The following is an 18,748-nucleotide window of genomic DNA, read 5'->3' on the forward strand; positions in this document are numbered from 1 at the left end:
AAGGGCAAAGTTACCCGCGTGAGCTCTGGGGCTTATCTCTCCTCCACGTCACAGTCTGACAACATGTTTGTGCCTGTTCTCCGTTCTCACGGCACACAATTAAGGCCCTTCCGCCGACACGCACTTTGAGTCTCTCTCAAAACACTTGTTTAACAGGAAAGCTCAGGTGGGCTGGGGCATTTTCTTTCTTTACAAAAAGAAACCAGTTTCTGTGCTCCGGGGATATCATTATATAAATGACGGCAGTTCATACACTTTCAGGCACTGCTCTGCTGGAGCAGGGGCCAGCCTCGGTGTTACTCAGCCTGATGGTGCGGCATGGCTGAGTCAGGCTCTGGGGTCTTAACAAACGGATTCTCTGAAGGAAGTCATCTGTGATGTGAAATGTCAAGACAGACAGGTGATGATTTAAAAAAAAAAAAAAAAAAAAAAGAAGAAGAAGAGTTGGGGTGACACTGATCTTAATTGGGAAACTGTCCAAATGAGAATATGGAGGGGGGCGGACAGAGAGAGGAAGGACTAGAGGAGAAAGATAGGGAGGGAGGCGGGGGGAGCAGGTTGCATGGGGGTTTGTAGGGCAGACGTGCAAAGGGAAGAAAGAGGTCCAGCGTTTACTGAACGTCCTCTGCCTGCTTGGGAAGGGCAGAGAGAGGCATTAGAATAAGGATTTTTGTAAAAGTCACTGGCAAAGTCAGTTGACAGGGGTTTTGAGAACTAAGAAGCACCCAAGTCCCCTAAGATGATAAACCACCCTTGGAAAAGATTATGAAGAGCCACACTTAAGACTGAGCTCCTTCACCGCCAATGTAATGAGGGTAGAAATCGACCAAAAATATGACCTGCAAACAGATTGACAATGAAAGGGCCCTGACAGCCAGAATGTGCAGGGAGAGTTGGAAAAAAACAGAGGTAAGAGTTTCCGGCCACTACGTGCTTCCCTGGCATTTCTGCAAGCACCCAAGCCCAGTCCCTTCACTGTGTCCTGGACCACGCATCTGATCAAGTGGCACCAAGTTCCAACAGCAGAGTTCACCCCTTACCCCCACGGAGCCAATTCTCTGGCCAACCCTCCGATATGGCAGCAATTCTAAGACTGAGAAAGCAGACTTAGCAGCCGCGCTGGGAAAGGAATGAGGAAGCAGCATGTTTTATTCACTATTCGGGCAATCACCTAGAACTCCCCTGCTAACTTGTTGGGCTGCTCCAGCTTTGTCCCCAGTCCACTGAAATCCAGTCTGGACTTGTTTTTTTTGTGTGTGTGTGTGTGGTTTTTGGCCAGGGCTGGGTTTGAACCCACCACCTCTGGTATATGGGACCGGCACCCTACTCCTTGAGCCACAGGCACCACCCCAGTCTGGACTTGTTTTGACAGAGGCCACTTTCCAGCTCACAAAGGTGGAGATTCTATTCTAATTTCACTGAACTATCATGATTTTAGTATCTTCTGCTTCAGAGCAGGAAGCACTTAAGCCCAATACTCAACAGCTTAAAATTATGAGAAATCCACACTGAGGTCTAATGTTTCTAAATGTTTGATATGGAAAGGTGGGGGACAAACAATGTATAGGGGTCAATGACCTCCCCAAGTCTGAATGAGATGGGGCCCCTGTGGACACATGTACTCCCCACATTGAGAATCCCCCTACCCAGGAAACTGAAGAACAGCAATCTGACCAGAATGGGCAGAATCACTGCAGAAATGGGATTTCATAGCGTGTCACTTTCTCTACAGGTGAAAGCTGTTAGAAAAAAACAGACTTGCCCAGGCACGGTGGCTCACACCAATAACCCTAGCATCTGGAAGGCCTAGGCAGGTGAACTGCTTGAGCTCAGGAGTTTGAGACCAGCCTGAGCAAGAGGCCCCATCTGTACTAAAAATAGAAAAATTAGCTGGGTGTGGGTAGGCACCTATAGTCCCAAATACTTGGGAGACTGAGGCAAGAGGATTGCTTGAGCCCAGGAGTTTGACGTTGCTGTGAGCTATGATGCCACAGCACTCTAGCCTGGGCAATAGAGTGAGATTCTGTCTTAAAAATAAATAAATAAGCAAACAAAAACAGTCTCACCAGGTGGCAGAACCCCAAAGGGAGAACCTAGAAGGCAGGGATTGGCATGAGGCATAACAGAAGCTTCTAGAAAACCTGCAAGGGCAAAATGGCAGTAACAGGGCCCTCAGGGAACCAGGTGAAACTGAGGTGATCCTGATGGAGGCTGCAGGGAAGGTGTGCCTGGGAGGCTGGAATCAGAACACTACAACAGCACTTTCTATAATCAGGAAACTAAAGTCATCTGGCTAGAATCTGAGGGACCGTGGAGGAAATATTTTCAGCTGATACCTGCAGCAAATCTGGGGTCCAAAGAGAAAAGGCTAAGCTTCCACATGGAGAACAGCTGTAAAAGAAGTCCACATTTGATTGCCAGGATGGGAGAACCAGCAGGAAATGAAATAGAAAAGCCACAAGGAAGAAAGCGTAACAGTGAAAGTCAGCTATATTGTTGCCCTAAGTGACGTATATCCGTGACCACTTTCACACCACATTGGCAGAGTAGAGCAGCTTCGACAGAAACTGTGTGGTCCACAAAGCTGGAAGGTCTACTCTCTGACCCTCTGCAGAAAGTCTGCCAGCCCTGGTCTGGACTGTGTCTCTGAAGCTGGACTGATTCTGGGCAAATGGCACAGGCTGCTCATCACAGGCCTCTGATGGCAAGCAAAGACCCAGAAAACCCCTGCTGTATTCACAAATAACTGAATGCAAGATAGGGTGCCTCCAGGCTCCTTCTAGAGTAGCAAAGGGCATTAAGAAGGGACAAGCTGAAAATGCTAAAAGGCTCAAATCTGTATCCTGGACCTCCCAAATGTATGGTCCTTTTAGGACCATACATTACTCTCCAAAAGGGCCCACACATCTGAGATACTTCTGAGAAGATGCTCTTTCCATGCACGAAGAAAGAAGAGACAAAAAATGCTAAGTACTGGTTGATTTGTTAAAGTACATTTTTTTGAGCATGACTTAAGGATCATACCATAGTGTTACTCTCATTAACCCATCTGTGGGCATGTGACCATGTACACACACATACATGGGAATAATTTCCTTACTAATGGCTCCAGATCAGTAAATATATATGTACCACTGGTTATTTATATCACATGCCAACAGTTTACCAATACAAATAATTTACATCCAAAGACTGATAGGTATACACTTTTAAAATTCCTGGGTATAGTAACATGTAAATTCTTGCACATACAATTCCATTTAAAAAAAAATCTACCCTATGAACTAAGCTTAAAGGCCTCCCTGGATGCTTTGGCCAATGTAGTAATGGATAACCAATTAGCTTTAGATTATTCATTGGCCTAACAAGGTGGAGTTTGTGCAATGTATTAATTTTAAGTTTCTTTATCGAGTTTTATTAATCAATACAACTTACTATTAAAAAGTATATACACAAACACACACACCAAGACCTATTTTCTCTGTAGAACTTCTCAGACTTGGTTTCCCAGCCCTGGCACACTGAGGATGCCGGATACGTAGCCAAGCCCACCCTCCCTTCTCTCAGTTGCCTCCTAGGAGGAGATCAGAGGAAGAAGATGGCCACCTAGACTGAAACGGACATGTGCCCGTGCACCACGTGTGGATTTCCACGCATGGCACCCCACCAGCTGGCTCTCACTGGGGTTACCTCTTCTGAAGGTATCCCGGTTCTCCTCTGCTTCCCTGTTGACTCGATTCTGTTCTGGTTCCACAGTGGACTCCTGGTCGTCGAGCTCATCTTCGGTCTCGTCATCGCTGTAGGGAACCACTTCATCATTAGGCTGAGAGTCCTCCTCGAACGTTGTCTCTGAGTCTCTTTCTGTGCTCATTCTGCTGGCAAATTGGAACCACCTGGTTGAAAAGAAGGAAAACCAGAGTGAATCATGGCTCTCGCCCAGTCGTGTGTTGAATGGTGACGGCACCATCAGGAATGATATAGAACTCACAGCCGATAAAAGATCAGGGGAGATGACAATTGGCTAAGACTATGAAGACTCAACCAGGAGCACAAATGGGAACAGAACCCCAAACGCCATGGATGCTTCCTAGCTATTCAGTGATAATGAAACTGTGGGTGTAATTATCAAGTTTACAAACCATAAACTACATTTAGTCAAAGAGTTATATAAGGATATATTCATCTAAAATTCCAGTTTTAAAAGAAGACATATTGGCTGGCACTGGAGGACGTGGTGGAGAGGAAGGTGGTAAACACGAACCCAGCGGAGCAAAGGTCCAGGCCACTGTAGCCCTGTGTCGGGGTGTGACAGTCATCCCGAAAGGCCAAGCCCAGTTTTCATCCCTTTCTTCTGTAACCTGTCACCATGACCCTGACAAAAGGTTCCTTCACCTACTACAGTGGGGAGGAATATTGTGGCGAGTGGAAGGAGGGCTGCAGACATGGCTTTGGTCAACTGATGTTCGCAGATGGTGGCACCTACCTGGGTCATTTCGAGAATGGGCTCTTTAATGGCTTTGGGATACTGACCTTCTCAGATGGCTCAAGACCTGCTGACTTTCCCTGATGGCTCTCATGGAATACCCTGCAATGAAGGTCTCTTTGAGAACAACAAGCTGCTGCAGCGTGAGAAGTGTTCTGCAGTCATCCACTGGGCCCAGAATGCCTCCAAGTCAGCCAGAAACCTCACCGCCCGATGGGGCACTGGGCACCAGCTGACAAGTACTGGGGAAAGCCAGCGTTCCTGTTGTTGATTCGAGATAAACTAATGAACCAAATCTGAGATGAGATGACAGTGACCATGGAGCAGAAGCCTGTGATGCCCTCTGTCACCTGCCAATCAGGAATTCGATCATGGAGGAGAGCTGAGGGTTCTGGTCCATAGACCCTGCGGTAGTTGTTAGCACCTGTGACTTTCCCTGACCCTATAGAGCAGGTGTCCTCAAACTGTAGCCCGCGGACCACATGAAGTGGTGTGAATTATATTTGTTCCTGTTTTGTTTTTCACTTCAAAATAAGATATGTGCAGTGTGCATAGGAATTTGTTCATAGTTTTGTTTTTTTTTAAACTATAGTCCAGCCCTCCAACTGTCTGAAGGACAGTGAATTGGCCTCCTGTTTAAAAAGTTTGAGGATGCCTGCCATAGAGGATAGATGAGCAGCTTTTCTTGTTGATTCTCTGTTCCTAAGACCTTGGGTTACCCAGTGTCTTCTGTAGCCCTCCAATTCCTCAGGATGGCCAGCATCTGCTGCGGCCTTATGCTTTCTTTTCTGCCAAGCGATATGGGGTTTCTTCATTCTGCCTACATCTGGGGTAGATGATTCTGGCCCCAACTTAGGACCTGTGCTTGTGCTACCATGGAGAAATAAGGAAAATGGTAAGGGTGGCTTAAACAGTATGGTAGCCCCGTGAAAGTCAAGGCCAGAGGTTTTCCATATCCCGCATTCACTGCTGGTTGGAATCATGACTCCAGGCTTCTACTTTGTCATTCGTCTCTTCTTATTCCCCCAGGAAGGATTTTGTAAGTGCTGTTTCCTTCTCCCTTGACTTTATAAGCTGTCTTCCTTCACTGAGTTACAGCAGAGAAGCCCTATTTGTGCCTCTCTGCTTCCTTAGACATGGGACAAGAAAGAAAACGATATAAACAGTAATCTTACAACTAGTATCCGTGACTTACTCCAGGGCACGGGGCAGAATATTAAGGTCACTTCTGGAGTGAACTGCGTCTGTGAAGGTGGCCTGGACTGACATAGTTCCTTCTCAGTGGACCAGCAGATCAGACTCACCTCAGCCCCTGGGGTTGTGGTGGAATTGGACCCCCTGGAATGTGGGGACTTAAAAGAGCATTTGGCTTCTTGCACTTGGCGCACTGTAACTCTTCTACTATGAGGCTTGACTGTCAGGCCTAGGGTCAAAACTTGGCTGACGGAATCCCTACACAGTTCATCACAGAGGCCCCAGTTACCCTGTCACCCAAACATGTCCCCCAGACCCTCATCCTCATCTTGAGTGTCTCCTCAAAAGCAGATTGTGGTGGAAATTATAGCCGTGTGCCTCTATTTAGTCTCTGAATTGTACTGTAGAAACAAGTGTTTTTGAAGAATAAACAAATCACCAGAAAAAAAAATAATAAAATAAAATAAAAGAAGAAATATTAGGACTAATTGGAATTTTTCTAAATGGTGGTGTGTACTGGCAAAATAAAGACAACATCCAGGATCTTTTCAGTGAGGAGAATTTTCCAGTTTACCATGCTGTGTTTTTAGAACGCAGAATGTGACTCCTACTGAAACGCCTACGTTTTGACGACGCAGCAACAGCATGTGGTGAGTCTGCTCCAGTTCGAGAGCTTCGGAATATGGCTATAAATCAGCTCTCCCTTTACCACGATCCTCATGAGTCCCTCACTGTTGACGAGGGACTGGTCTTTCCACAGGCATTGCCCATTCAGACTTTACATACCAACATAACCTGGGAAGTGTGAAACTGCAGTGAATCTTTTGTGTAATTCTTCCACAAACTACTGTTTTGTGGCAGAGCCATATGCAGGGAACTCAGAGAAATAACAATAGTGGCTCTGAGACTGTAAAAAACTGGTTTAGAACTGGCATTTGGATCAGTCTGTAAGAAATATTACTATGGGGTGGCATCTGTGGCTCAACTGAGTAGGGCACAGGCCACATATACCAGAGGTGGCAGGTTCAAACCCAGCCCTAGCCCAAAACTGCAAAAAAAAAGAAAGAAAGAAAGAGTACAGGCTCAGCGCTCATAGCACAGTGGTTACAGCATCAGCCACATACACCGGGGCTGTTGGGTTCGAACACAGCCTGGGCCAGCTAAACAACAATGACAATTGCAACAAAAGATGTTCGGGCATTGTGCCTGTAGTCCCAGCTACTTGGGAGGCTGAGACAGGAGAATTACTTAAGCCCAGGAGTTTGAAGTTGTTGTGAGCTGTCACGCTACGGCACTCTACCAAGGGCAACATAATGAGACTCTGTCTCAAAAAAAAAAAAAAAGAAAGAAAGAAAAGAAATATTACTATGGACAGAAACTTTGCCTCCATTGCCCTGGGTCTTGTTCAAAAGAGCATGACCACAGTTGGTACTATTTGCAGTGACAGAAGGGACTTGCCTCTAGAACTCAGGCCAGCATCAATGAAAAACTCCCCATCCGGTACAGTAAGATTTGCCTTCTGTCCCTATGTGATATTAGTAAGTTATGTTCCAAAGACAGGAATGGTGGCTGCAGTACTTTCCACACAGCATGAAGCGTGAAGGGGACAATACCAAGCCGGATGTAATCCACTTTTACAATGCTGCTAAAGCGGGGTTATGACCCATCTGGTAAGTGCATATGTATTCTTGTCGCTGAGGAACGTGGCAATTTTCTTCAGCGTCATTGACATTGCAGCATATGATTTGTATGTGATTTCTGAGGAAATTAATACCCACAAGTTGCAACTTCATTCAAAGAAACAATGAGGAAGAAAACACTTTTCGAAAGATCTGGCATGACGGCTCTGTAATGAAGACATTAGAAGCGCACCCAAAATGCACACGGTCTCCACAAAAAATACACAAAGACAAGGAATCTTTGTGGACCCGAGTGCAACCAAGGTCAAGGCACAGTGACAAGATGAACCGTCCATACCAAATCAAAAGGAAGAGACAACCAATGAAAAGCTTACAGAGGAAAAGGGTCTCTGCTACCTTTGTCCCCATGGGACAGACTGAAAATATATGAAGGTGTACAGTGAATGTAGCAAACACATCTGTCCCCCACACATTAGAGGAAGAAAATATAAAGAAAAGAACATGCAGAGAATAAGTGTTAGTTACTTGCAACAATATGTAAAATTCTGTCTGTAGGTTTTAGTATAATTACAGTACTATTTATTCTGGGGCCACTGACTGTCCCCCTCCCCAGTTGGTGTTCATAGGCTACCAAATTTGCATTGGTATAAGAGTGCTACAAGTTGGTGGGGTTCTCCATCCAGTGAAATAAATTTAGCAGGTCACAACCGATGTTAAAATAAAATACACTGAAATAGACTACAATGTATCAGATTTCAGCACACACAGTAAGACTAAGGCTCTTTAGTAAACCGGTTTTATAAAATTGACATATTCACACATTTATTTGTACTGTGAGTGTTAATGCAATTGAATTTCTTACTGTGTATTGCTAGCAAAGTTGGAAAACCATTGTCCTAAGGTTTCTGCTGATGACAATTTTCTGATATTTTATTATATTGTATTGTATTTTTAAATTATTTATTTTATTTTATTTTGAGACAATGTCTCACTCTGTCACCCTGGGTGGAGTGCCATGGCACCGTAGCACACTGCAACCTCAAACTCTTAGGTTCAAGCGATCCTCTACCCTCAATTTGCCATGTAGCTGGGACCATAGGTGCCTGCCACAATGCCTGGCTAGTTCTTCTATTTTTTAGTAGAAATGGTGTCTCTCTGTTGCTCAGGTTGGTCTCCAACTCCTGAGCTCAAGCAATCCACTGGCCTTGACCTCGGCCTCCCAGAGAGCTAGGCTTACAGGTGTGAGCCAACTTGCTGGCCTATGACTCATTTTAAATACAACCTTAGATCTTCAAATTTTACTAATGACTTCCTGGGGATACTCCCTAACCCCTCCTGCTCACTTTCTGTATCTAGAATTTGTGTGCATTTACTTTATATGGTGACTACATAAGTGATAAGCACCTTAGTTATATTTGTTAGGAAAATATTTACACAAATACCTCAGGTTACTTGAAGACGGACATGTAGCCTGACATTATTTGCATAAAGCACCAGGCTGCCCTGCACTCAGTACTGTTACAAACAGAAGCTCACATTTATTTAGTATTAACTGCACGCAAGCCCTGCAGTGAACTTGGTGGACATCGGCTCACTGAAACCTGCCACAGTAAAAGCCGGAGCGACCAGAACGTATAAAATACTGTGCAACAATTTAGATCATAAGAGTATGTAATGACACTGCCAAAGTCCAAACACGCTAAGTTAAAAGATGAGTTATAAATTCGTATCTACAAAACAGTTCCAATTACTTACACATTTGTTCATATTCCAAAATCTCAACAACTGAGATGCATTATCGTGAGAGGATACTTGCAAAGTTCTCAACTCAGTAGATAAAATACACCAAGTGCACAATAAATAAATAAAATACACCAAGCACAATACACCAAGTGCACCATGATCTTTTCTAGTATCGACGGGCCATTTGTATGTCTTCCTTTGAGAAATGTCTGTTCATGTCCTTTGCCCACTTTTTAATGGGAGTTTTTGTTGTTGTTTTGGTTTTTACTGTTGAGTTCCTTGTGGATTCTGGTTATTAGTCCCGGATGGATGAATAATTTGCAAATATTCTGATTCTCTGGATTGTCTCTTCACTCTTGTTTCCTTTGCTGTCCAGAACGTTTTAAGTTGACTATAGTCCCATTTGTCTGTTTCTCCTTTAGGTATTTGTGCTTTAGAGGTCTTAAGCACAAAGCATTTGCCTGGGCCAATGTCCTGAGGTATTTCCCCTATGTTTCTTCCAGTAGTTTTATAGTTTCGGGGGTTACATTTAAGTCTTTAATCCATTTTGAGTTGATTCTTATACATGGTGAGAAGTAGTTTCAGTCTTCTGCCCCTGCACATCCGCTTTTCCCAGCACAATTCACTGAAGCTGTCCTTTTCCCTGTGTATGTTCTTAGTGTTTCTGCCAAAAATCAGTTAGCTGGAAATATGAAGATTTATTTCTGGGTTCTCTATTCTGTTCCACTAGTTCACATATTTGTTTTTGTACCAATACCACAACCATGCTGTTTTGGTTAGTACAGCCTTGTAATATTCAGTAGAACCTCTGTAAGTTGAACACCCAAGTGTCTGTAGCAAGCTAGTCAACATACACAGGTGGTCAACATAAGGAACTAGGCCTGCTGTACTGACTCGTATACATGGTACATATTTGGTCTATGAAAATTAGGTCAACTTAAAAAGGTGGTCAGTATAGGGAGGTGGTCAACATGGAGATTCTACTGTATTTTGATGTCAGATAGTGTGATGTCTCCACCTTTGGGGATTTTTCCTTATTTATTCTATTGATTGATTGATGATTGAGACAAGGTCTTACTCTGTCACCCAAGCTACGTGAGGTCACATCATCATAGCTCACTGCAAACTCCAACTCCTGGACTCAAGCCATCCTCTCTCCTCAGCCTGCCAAGTAGCTGGGACAACAGGTGCATGCTACCACATCCAGCTAATTTTTCTACTTTTTATGTGTATGTTGGGGGAGAGGAGGTATCTTGCTCTTGCTCAAGTTGCTCTCGAACTCATGACCTCAAACGATCTTCCCACCTCATCTTCCCAGTATGTCAGGATTACAGGCATGAGCTACTGCACCTGGCTCAGTTTTGTTCTTTTTCTCAAGATTGCCTTAGCTATTGGGGGTTTTTTGTCCCAGGAATTTTAAGATTTTTTTTTTATTTTTGTGGAAAATTGTGTCAGTATTTTGATAGGAATTGCACTGAATCTTTTCAATGGGGCTGTCGCTACGTTGCACAGGCTAATTGCTTTGGGTAGTATGGTCGTTTTAACATTAAGTCACTGGCTTCAAGTGCATTTGATAGAAACATTTTGTAGGCAATTATTTTTATCGTTGCTTCCAAACTGGCAAGGACCTGGATACTTATTCAATGTTTTCAGTCCTTTGAGGTTGAGGGAGGTGGCAAACACCAAGGAAGATATTGGACACACGTGTATGTGATCCAAAGTAAGCAAAGCATTGCCTAACCAACCACCCCAGCTCCCAGATAGACATGCACAGGCCAAGTTAGAAAGAAGGAGGGTGCTGTAAGCTGAGTGTGTAAAGATGTGCCCTCCACTCAGCTTCTCTGGACTGTGTAGGTGTGTGAAATACAGACACGCATGGAATGATTTAGCTATGTCATTATCGAGTATCAAAGAAAAATTAGGAAAACACCACTTCTTTGAAAACCTAGGTGACATATGGAAGATTTCCTAAAACCAGGCACTGTCCAAGGCAGTGATTTTCTTTTCTTATTCTTTCTTTCTTTTTTTTTTTTTGAGACAAAGTCTTGCTATGTTGCCCTCAGTAGAGTGCTGTGAAGTCAGAGCTCACAGCAACCTCAAACTCTTGGGCCTAAGTGATTCTCTTGCCTCAGCCCCCTAAGTAGCTGGGACTACAGGCACCCACCACAACACTCGGCTATTTTTTGTTGCAGTTGTCATTGTTGTTTAGCAGGCCTGGGCCAGATTCCAACCTGCCACCCTCGGTGTATATGGTAACCATATGTTATGACGCCATGACCACTGTGCTACAGTACCAAGGCAAAGGCAGTGATTTTCAACTGGTGTGCCATGAAAGGATCTTAAGTATACCATGAAAAATTTTAAAGATCATTAATTAAATTATTTCCAAAAGAAGTTCAAAGTATAGCCTTTTTTTGATCAACATAATTTAAGTGTGCCCCAGAAGTTTAACTATAGGTTAAGTGTGCCATGAGATAAAAAAAGGTTGAAAAACACTGGTCTAAGGTATGCGCTTGGGGATTTTCTAACATCCCTGACCCCCACTCCAGCTCAGTGCAGATTGCTGTGCATTTTACCCAGCAGCCAGTGAGCACCTGTGAAGTGCAGAGTGCTACACCAGACCGGGGGCACAGAACCACTTAGACTTCCAGATTACTGAAGAATACACATAAGTCATTTCTCAAAGACACCATCATTTCCTCGAATGCTGCAAGAGGCCCCTAACTGAACAACTAACTTCTACATAGCCATCGGAGTAGAGCCATTCTCCTGCTTAGGCCTTTCCTGTGTGTTACAGACTGAATTATGGCCCTCCAAATTCATATACCCCCAATCCCTCACTGTGACAGTATTTAGACATATATCCTTTAAAGGGGCAATTAAGATTAAATGAGATCATCAGAGTGGGGCCCTAATCTGATAGGATTAATGTCTTTATAAGAAAAGGGAGACACACCAGAGATCTCTTTCCCTCTGTGCGCACACAGAAAGCTAGAGAGAACACGTAGACGTGGAGGCCATCTACAAGCCAAAGAGAGACGCCTCTCCAGGAACCACCCTGATCAGCACCTTAATAAAAAAAAAAAAATCCTTGCTTGGCGCCTGTGGCTCAAGTGGCTAAGGTGCCAGCCACATATACCTGAGTTGGCAGGTTCGAATCCAGCCTGGGCCCACCAAACGACAATGATGACTGCAACCAAAAAATAGCCAGACATTGTGACAGGCGTCTGTAGTCCCAGCTACTTGGGAGACGGAGGCAGGAGAATCGCTTGAGCCCAGGAGCTGAAGGTTGCTGTGAGCTGTGATGCCACAGCACTCTACCCAGGGAGAGAGCTTGAGGCTCGTCTCAAAAAAAAAAAAAAAAAAATGCTTTTTCTTTTTGAGAAATAAGAGTTTCACTACGTTGCCCAGGCTGATCTCAAGCTGCTGGCCTTAAGCAATCCTCCTCCTCAGCCTCCCAAAAGTGGGATTTACAGGTGTGAGCCACAGCACCCAGCCCAAGCTTTCAATAAAGTTCTCAATAGTTTAGAGAATTATCTTATCCCAAAGTTCTCTGCCATCTCTCTATAGCTCATACCTACTGCACAGTAACAAATTCAAAAAGTCACTGGGTGAGGACAAAGACTGAGAGCAATAAGGGAGAACAGGAAGAGAGAAATTTAGAAGTCACACAAGATAGAACTTTCTAGGAGTCTGAGTCATTCAAAGCCATCCAAAAACTATTGCCCAAGATATTACCATGCACATAAAACTAAACTAGCCCTCTGAGAAGGTAGTGCAGATGTCAAAGGTGAAGATTAATCTTTTTTCATCATCACTAGCACCTACCACAGTGTCTGGCATGGAGGAGGCATATTTGCCTCTCTCTTTAAGGGGTTCATAGCAAATTACAGCCTGAGGGCCAAATTGAGCCCACCAGCTATTTTTTTAATAAAGTTTTATTGGAACACACCCTTATTCATTCCTGACATAATATCTATGGCAGCTTTTGTGCTATACTAGCAGAATTGTGATAGAGACCACATGGTCTCAAAGTCTGGAGTATTACTATCTAGCTCTTTACACAAAAAGTCTGCTCACCTGAATCAAAAGGAAAGTAACTGGCTCGGCACCTGTAGCTCAGCAGCTAGGGCGCCAGCTACATGCAACAGAGTGGGCAGATTCGAATCCAGCCCAGGCCTGCCAAACAACAACGACAACTACAACCAAAAAATAGCCAGGCACTGTGGCAGGCGCCTATAGTTCTAGCTACTTGGGAGACTGAGGCAAAAGAATCGCTTGAGCCCAATAGTTTGAGGTTGCTGTGAGATGTGATGGCATAGCACTCTACCCAGGGCAACAGCTTGAGACTCTGTCTCAAAAAAAAAAAAAAAAAAAAAAAAAGGTAGATCTGGGTAAATCATGCCTGCTTTGGGAATGTGAAATAAACTACCAGGTATAGTACTTGGGAAATGTCCCTAAAATTACAGTTGTCCTATAAACTTGGGAACGATACCCTGTTCAATTGTTCCACAGGTATGTAATTAGAAAAGACATAAAATCAAAGGTTTGTGGGACAATACGTCATCCTCTTCCCCTTTACACAGAGGCACTGTGGATGTACATCTGTGACAATTCACGCCCTGTTCAATATAGTATTTTATCATTTCTCCGTGTGCTTAGAATCACAGCACTGAAAGTAAATAAATGTTGCAGCAAGTAGGTACAAGATTTATCAGCATTGGAAAAAAACTAATGTGATATAACATTCAAGGATTTTTCTGGTCATATGATCTTTAGAAACAATCCTTAATTACCTTTGATATATAGAAGTAAATTGGTTAGTTTTTTATGTAGGCTTCCAATTTCTATGTAAATTCATCACTGCTTATAGTTTACCTCTTAAAAATGCACTGTTTACCTCTTAAAAATGAAGTCTTATTCAATTTCAGTGTTGTAGTAACTATGATTTTCTCAAACAAATATGTAATTTGACATTGAATAATCTTCCTGACTAAATGGGCTTAATTCAAATCAAATCCACCTACAGCCTCATCCACACATCCCAATCCTTGAGGTGACAAAAAAATTCATCATCTCAAAGGACTAGATGCCTGGCATAGTTTCAGAGCAATTAGGTCATGGCATGTGGTCACCGTAGAATGACGGATGCCATGGTTGGGAGATTGGTGGGTATGTGGCAGGTCCACTTGCAAGAAATGACAAATAGGAAACCCAGAAGATAAAGATCAGTTCAAAATGACCTGGCCATCAGGAAACAGAGCCCAGTGTCAGAGAATGACCTTACCGTTCTGCTCTAGTGAACAGGCATGGGGGATGCTCCCAGCCCAGTCCTGCTGATCCTTTCCCCTGCAGCCACCCGTGCTGGGCCTCCTGCAGAGACCAGGGGCAGCACCATTTACTAGAAAGCACATTGGTCTGATTCAAATCCCAGCTCTCCTATTCACTGGTTCATAACCTGGGTGCATTACTTAATATTTTGGAAGCTTATTTTCTCATCTGTCAACAAAGGAAAGGGAGATTTTTACCTTTCCAATATTGTGAGGATTAATTTTTAGAGCTAATGCTTGGGAAAGCCCAGCAGTGCCTAACAGATAGTAAGTACATAGGATGTGTTAATTTCCATTTCCTTCCTCTCAATGTTCTTGAAAGACAAAGGGACTTTCAAAATGAAGACAACAACTATGCCCACCACAGAGGGAAAGATCTCCTCCCAGAAAAGGGGAGCTTGATAACTGGAGGGGTCAGAGCCTGCCAGGACACTAGCATACCGAGTTGCTGCATCATCCAAGATTAATGTTGGGGGCTTCGCGTGGGTCGCTCCCACCCTTGCCATTGAACTGTGGTCAACACCCAGAATGGGTCTGCCTTCTGGCATGAAGCCAGCCATCCCCCACCAGACCACTCTAGAATTTTCTCCCAATCTGCCTGGAAAGAGCAAAGAATGGGGAATAGAAGAATAGAAACCAAGGCACATCATTTATGCCACAGCTTTGTAATGAGATTTTGTGGCTTTAACAAAGCGGTGCTGGGCCTGACACAGTGGTTCATGCCTGTAAACCTAGCACCATGGGAGGCCGAGGTGTGGGGGGATTGTTTGAAAATGAGCAAAAAAGGGAGACCCGGTCTCTAATAAAAATAGAAAAACTGAGGCAAGAGGATCACCTGAGCCCAAGCGCTGGAGGTTGCTGTGAGCTATGATGCTATGGCGCTCTACCATGAAATTGGTGCCTCATTTCCCATTTGCCCTTCTCGAATATACCATCCTCTTAATTGGCCATAAACCCTAAAAGGTTTGGTGGGATTGGTGGGATTTCCAAACTCGAATCCTAAACATCTACCATTTATTATCTTTGAATACTCAGCTACCAAATACCTGTGAAGTGAATAAACCCATGAACTCTTTTGTGGGGGAGGAGGCTCTGAAGGAGAGAGAAAAAGAGAACCTACAAGAATGAATTATTCTTGCAATAATTATTCCTGTTGGGTATGGTGGCTCATGCCTCTAATCTGAACACTTCGAGAGGCCAAGGTGGACGGATCACTTGCAGACAGGAGTTTGAGGCCAGCCCAACCAAGAGCAAGACCCCATCTCTACCAAAAAAATTAGGAAAATTAGTTGGATATGGTGTTGCACCTAGTCTCAGTTACTTGGGAAGAGACCTGAGACCAGGAGCTTGAGGTTGCAATGAACTACGGTACACTCTAACCCAGGGGAAGAATGAGATCCCATCTTAAAAACCAACCAACCCCCCCCCCCATCAGAAATAATGAAAGCACAAACTTTTGTTGTTGTTATAAGGTTTTTAGATTTAAAAGAAAGAAAAATCTAAGTCTTACCACTAATAGGATATGATCTGTAAGCATACAACAGTGGGAATTCAGAGGTGGGGAAGGCAGGAGTCCCCAATCACTAACATTTTGGTTGCATAACTCGATTTGTGTCCAGGGAGACCCACGCTTAGACAGGAAGTAAGATTCAGGATCTTCATTTTTGTTCATTCTTCATCATTATTTTTTTATGGCTTATAAAGTTCTCAGTAAGAAAAGGTTATTTCTGGGTGGCGCCTGTGGCTCAGTGAGTAGGGTGCCAGCCCCATATACCGAGGGTGGCAGGTTCGAACCTGGCCCTGGCCAAACTGCAACAAAAAAATAGCCAGGCATTGTGGCAGGCGCCTGTAGCCCCAGCTACTCTGGAGGCCGAGGCAAGAGACTCGCCTAAGCCCAAGAGCTGGAGGTCACTGTGACCTGTGACGCCACGGCACTCTACTGAGAGTGATAAAGTGAGACTCTGTCTCTTAAAAGAAAATTTATTTCTGAACTGTTTTCCCCTTTTCACTTATTATTATTATTAAAGCTAATGCGGCAACATATTTAACATAATATATAGCATGATACATAATGTTTGTATTGTATGTCTGTAGGTTGTATGCTACATACGTTTATTACATGTTCCATACGCAATAGAATAAATTATAACTCTGGCAGGCAGAATCTCAGATGGCCTTCAATGACACCCCCCTGGAGTCAAAGCCCTTGTGCAAGCCCCTTCCTATGAGTGCGGGTACACACAACCCACAGAACATGGCCCAGGTGAATGGGATGCCTTTTCCATGATTAGGACACAAAAAAACTGTGACCTCCTTCTTGCCAGCCAACTCTTTCCCACTCCTGGCTTTGATGAAGTAGCCTCCTGATGGGGACGTTAACATGGCAAGAAACTGAGCAAGTGTCCAGCCAGTAGCCAGGGAGGACTGGAGCTCTCAGTCTAACAGGCCTCAAGGAAATAAGTTTTGCAACTACCGCGTGAACTCAGAAGCAGATCCTTCCTCAGTTGGGTCTTCAGATGAGACCCCAGGCCCGGCTGACATCTTAATTGCAGCCCTGTGAGAAACCCCAGCACAGAGGATCCAATTAAGCAGTGTTTGGACACCTGATCCATGGAAACTGAGATAATATGTTGTATTAAGGTGCTAAACTCTGGAGTCATTTGTTACACAGCAATAGATAACTAATACACATACCATTAATCACAAGTAATAATAATTCTATGGTCAGGTACCTGATCTGGTCATTATTTCCAAGTTATTTCAAAGAACAGCCCCCATCTAAGAGGAAGCTGAAATCTTCCTTATTATTCTTGTTAGTTTGGACACCTGCCATACCCTGTTTGGAATCTGCCCAATGTTCTTGAAAGTAAAATTTGACAAGCCTGATGACAGTTGTAATTAGATAAAGAATCTCATGAAGCAATAGTAATAAAACATATCTAAGATCTAGATTAAATTTAAACTTTATACTGTTACAGAAATATAATTATAGTTTCCAACAAGATTTTTTTTTTTAATTTCCTCCCAAACCAAGGCCTAAAATACCTAGAAGCCTGGGCTAACTAATATAAAATGAATCATTAAGGTCACCTCTCTGAGAACAATTCACCCAGGACTTTGCTCACATAGAAAAGTCTTCTCTGGGCCCAGACCTTCATCCTCTGTCCTTCTGAAAGCCCCTTCCCTTGGGCCAGAGCCCTTCGCTCCCACTTCACACCAGATGACTTCAATTTCTATCAGACAGAAAGGAGCAAAGAGGCCAGGAGTGGTAGCTCATGCCTGTAATCCTGAGGCTGAGGCAGGTAGATTGCCTGAGCTCACAAGTTCGAGATCAGGCTGAGCCAGAGTGAGACCTCGTCTCTAAAAATAGCAGGCGTTGTGGTGGGCACAGTTACTTGGGAAGCTGAGACAAGAGAATCGCTTGAGCCCAAGAGTTTGAGGTTGCTGTGAGCTGTGATGCTACGGCACTCTACCAGGGGCAACAAAGTGAGACTCTGTCTCAAAAAAAAAAAAAAAAAAAAAAAAAGGAAAGAAAAGAAAAGAAAGGAACAGCAGAAACTGCACAACATTGACCTTTCAGAGAGGAGCAGGTTTTTCATTCTCCTGGATTAAGTTTAAAGGATTTTTCAGTCCAACACTGCCAGGCCTTCCCCAGCATTTCCTGGTAATAATGATGACTTCTTGATCATATAAGGCAGTCCCTACAGTACTAAGTATTCTCATGCCATAGCATGGGGTCCTCAAACTTTTTAAACAGGGGGCCAGTTCACTGTCCCTCAGACCTTTGGAGGGCCAGACTATAGTTTTCAAAAAAAAAAAATGATGAACAAATTCCTATACACACTGCACTTATTTTAAAGTAAAAAAACAAAACGGGAACAAATACAATCACACCACTGCCTGTGGCCCGTGCGCCGCAGTTTGAGGACCCCTGCATAGTCTCACACAACTACCTTCTGGCATCCTTCTGCGGTGTGTTACAGACATCATCATGGCCATTTTACCAATGAGAAAACTGAGCTGTTAAGGGATTTGCCTAACCATTGGTGTTTTGGTTCTTTTTTTTGTTAATTATTATTTTTTTAAGTTCAGTATACAAATATCCATTGTATACCATTAACAATTAGAGAATTAAAGTTAACATGACAACACATAATATGCTCCAATCCTTCTGAACCCCCAGAGCAGACTGAATTTACTATGTGGTTTACTGATATCCCTAGAAGGACAATGACCCCAGTTATAATGGAAGGAATCACCAGCCCTTGGTGTTAAGGGACTACCAACCCCAGGTGGTAAACATCAGGTTGTCTTCAGGCTCCCTCTCCACACATTGGGAGAAGCCCATGTGAAGCCCA

At 43.7% G+C, this 18,748-nt stretch overlaps 1 protein-coding gene and 1 pseudogene across 1 annotated transcript in view; one reads left to right on the top strand and one right to left on the bottom strand.

The window, feature by feature from the left end:
• The window catches only part of ATP8B1 (ATPase phospholipid transporting 8B1), a 152,872-nt gene that overhangs the window by 64,663 nt on the left and 69,461 nt on the right, over positions 1-18,748 (bottom strand). The window contains exon 2 of the mRNA XM_053571239.1: positions 3,691-3,893. Within this exon, the coding sequence (XP_053427214.1) occupies positions 3,691-3,871 (181 nt within the window). The 5' untranslated portion in view covers positions 3,872-3,893. The remainder of the gene's footprint in view (positions 1-3,690; positions 3,894-18,748) is intronic.
• LOC128571720 (MORN repeat-containing protein 4-like) lies at positions 4,367-4,754 on the top strand (annotated as a pseudogene).

Source organism: Nycticebus coucang, chromosome 19, assembly GCF_027406575.1.
Source record: "Nycticebus coucang isolate mNycCou1 chromosome 19, mNycCou1.pri, whole genome shotgun sequence".
In the NCBI taxonomy this organism is placed as follows: Eukaryota; Metazoa; Chordata; class Mammalia; order Primates; family Lorisidae; genus Nycticebus; species Nycticebus coucang.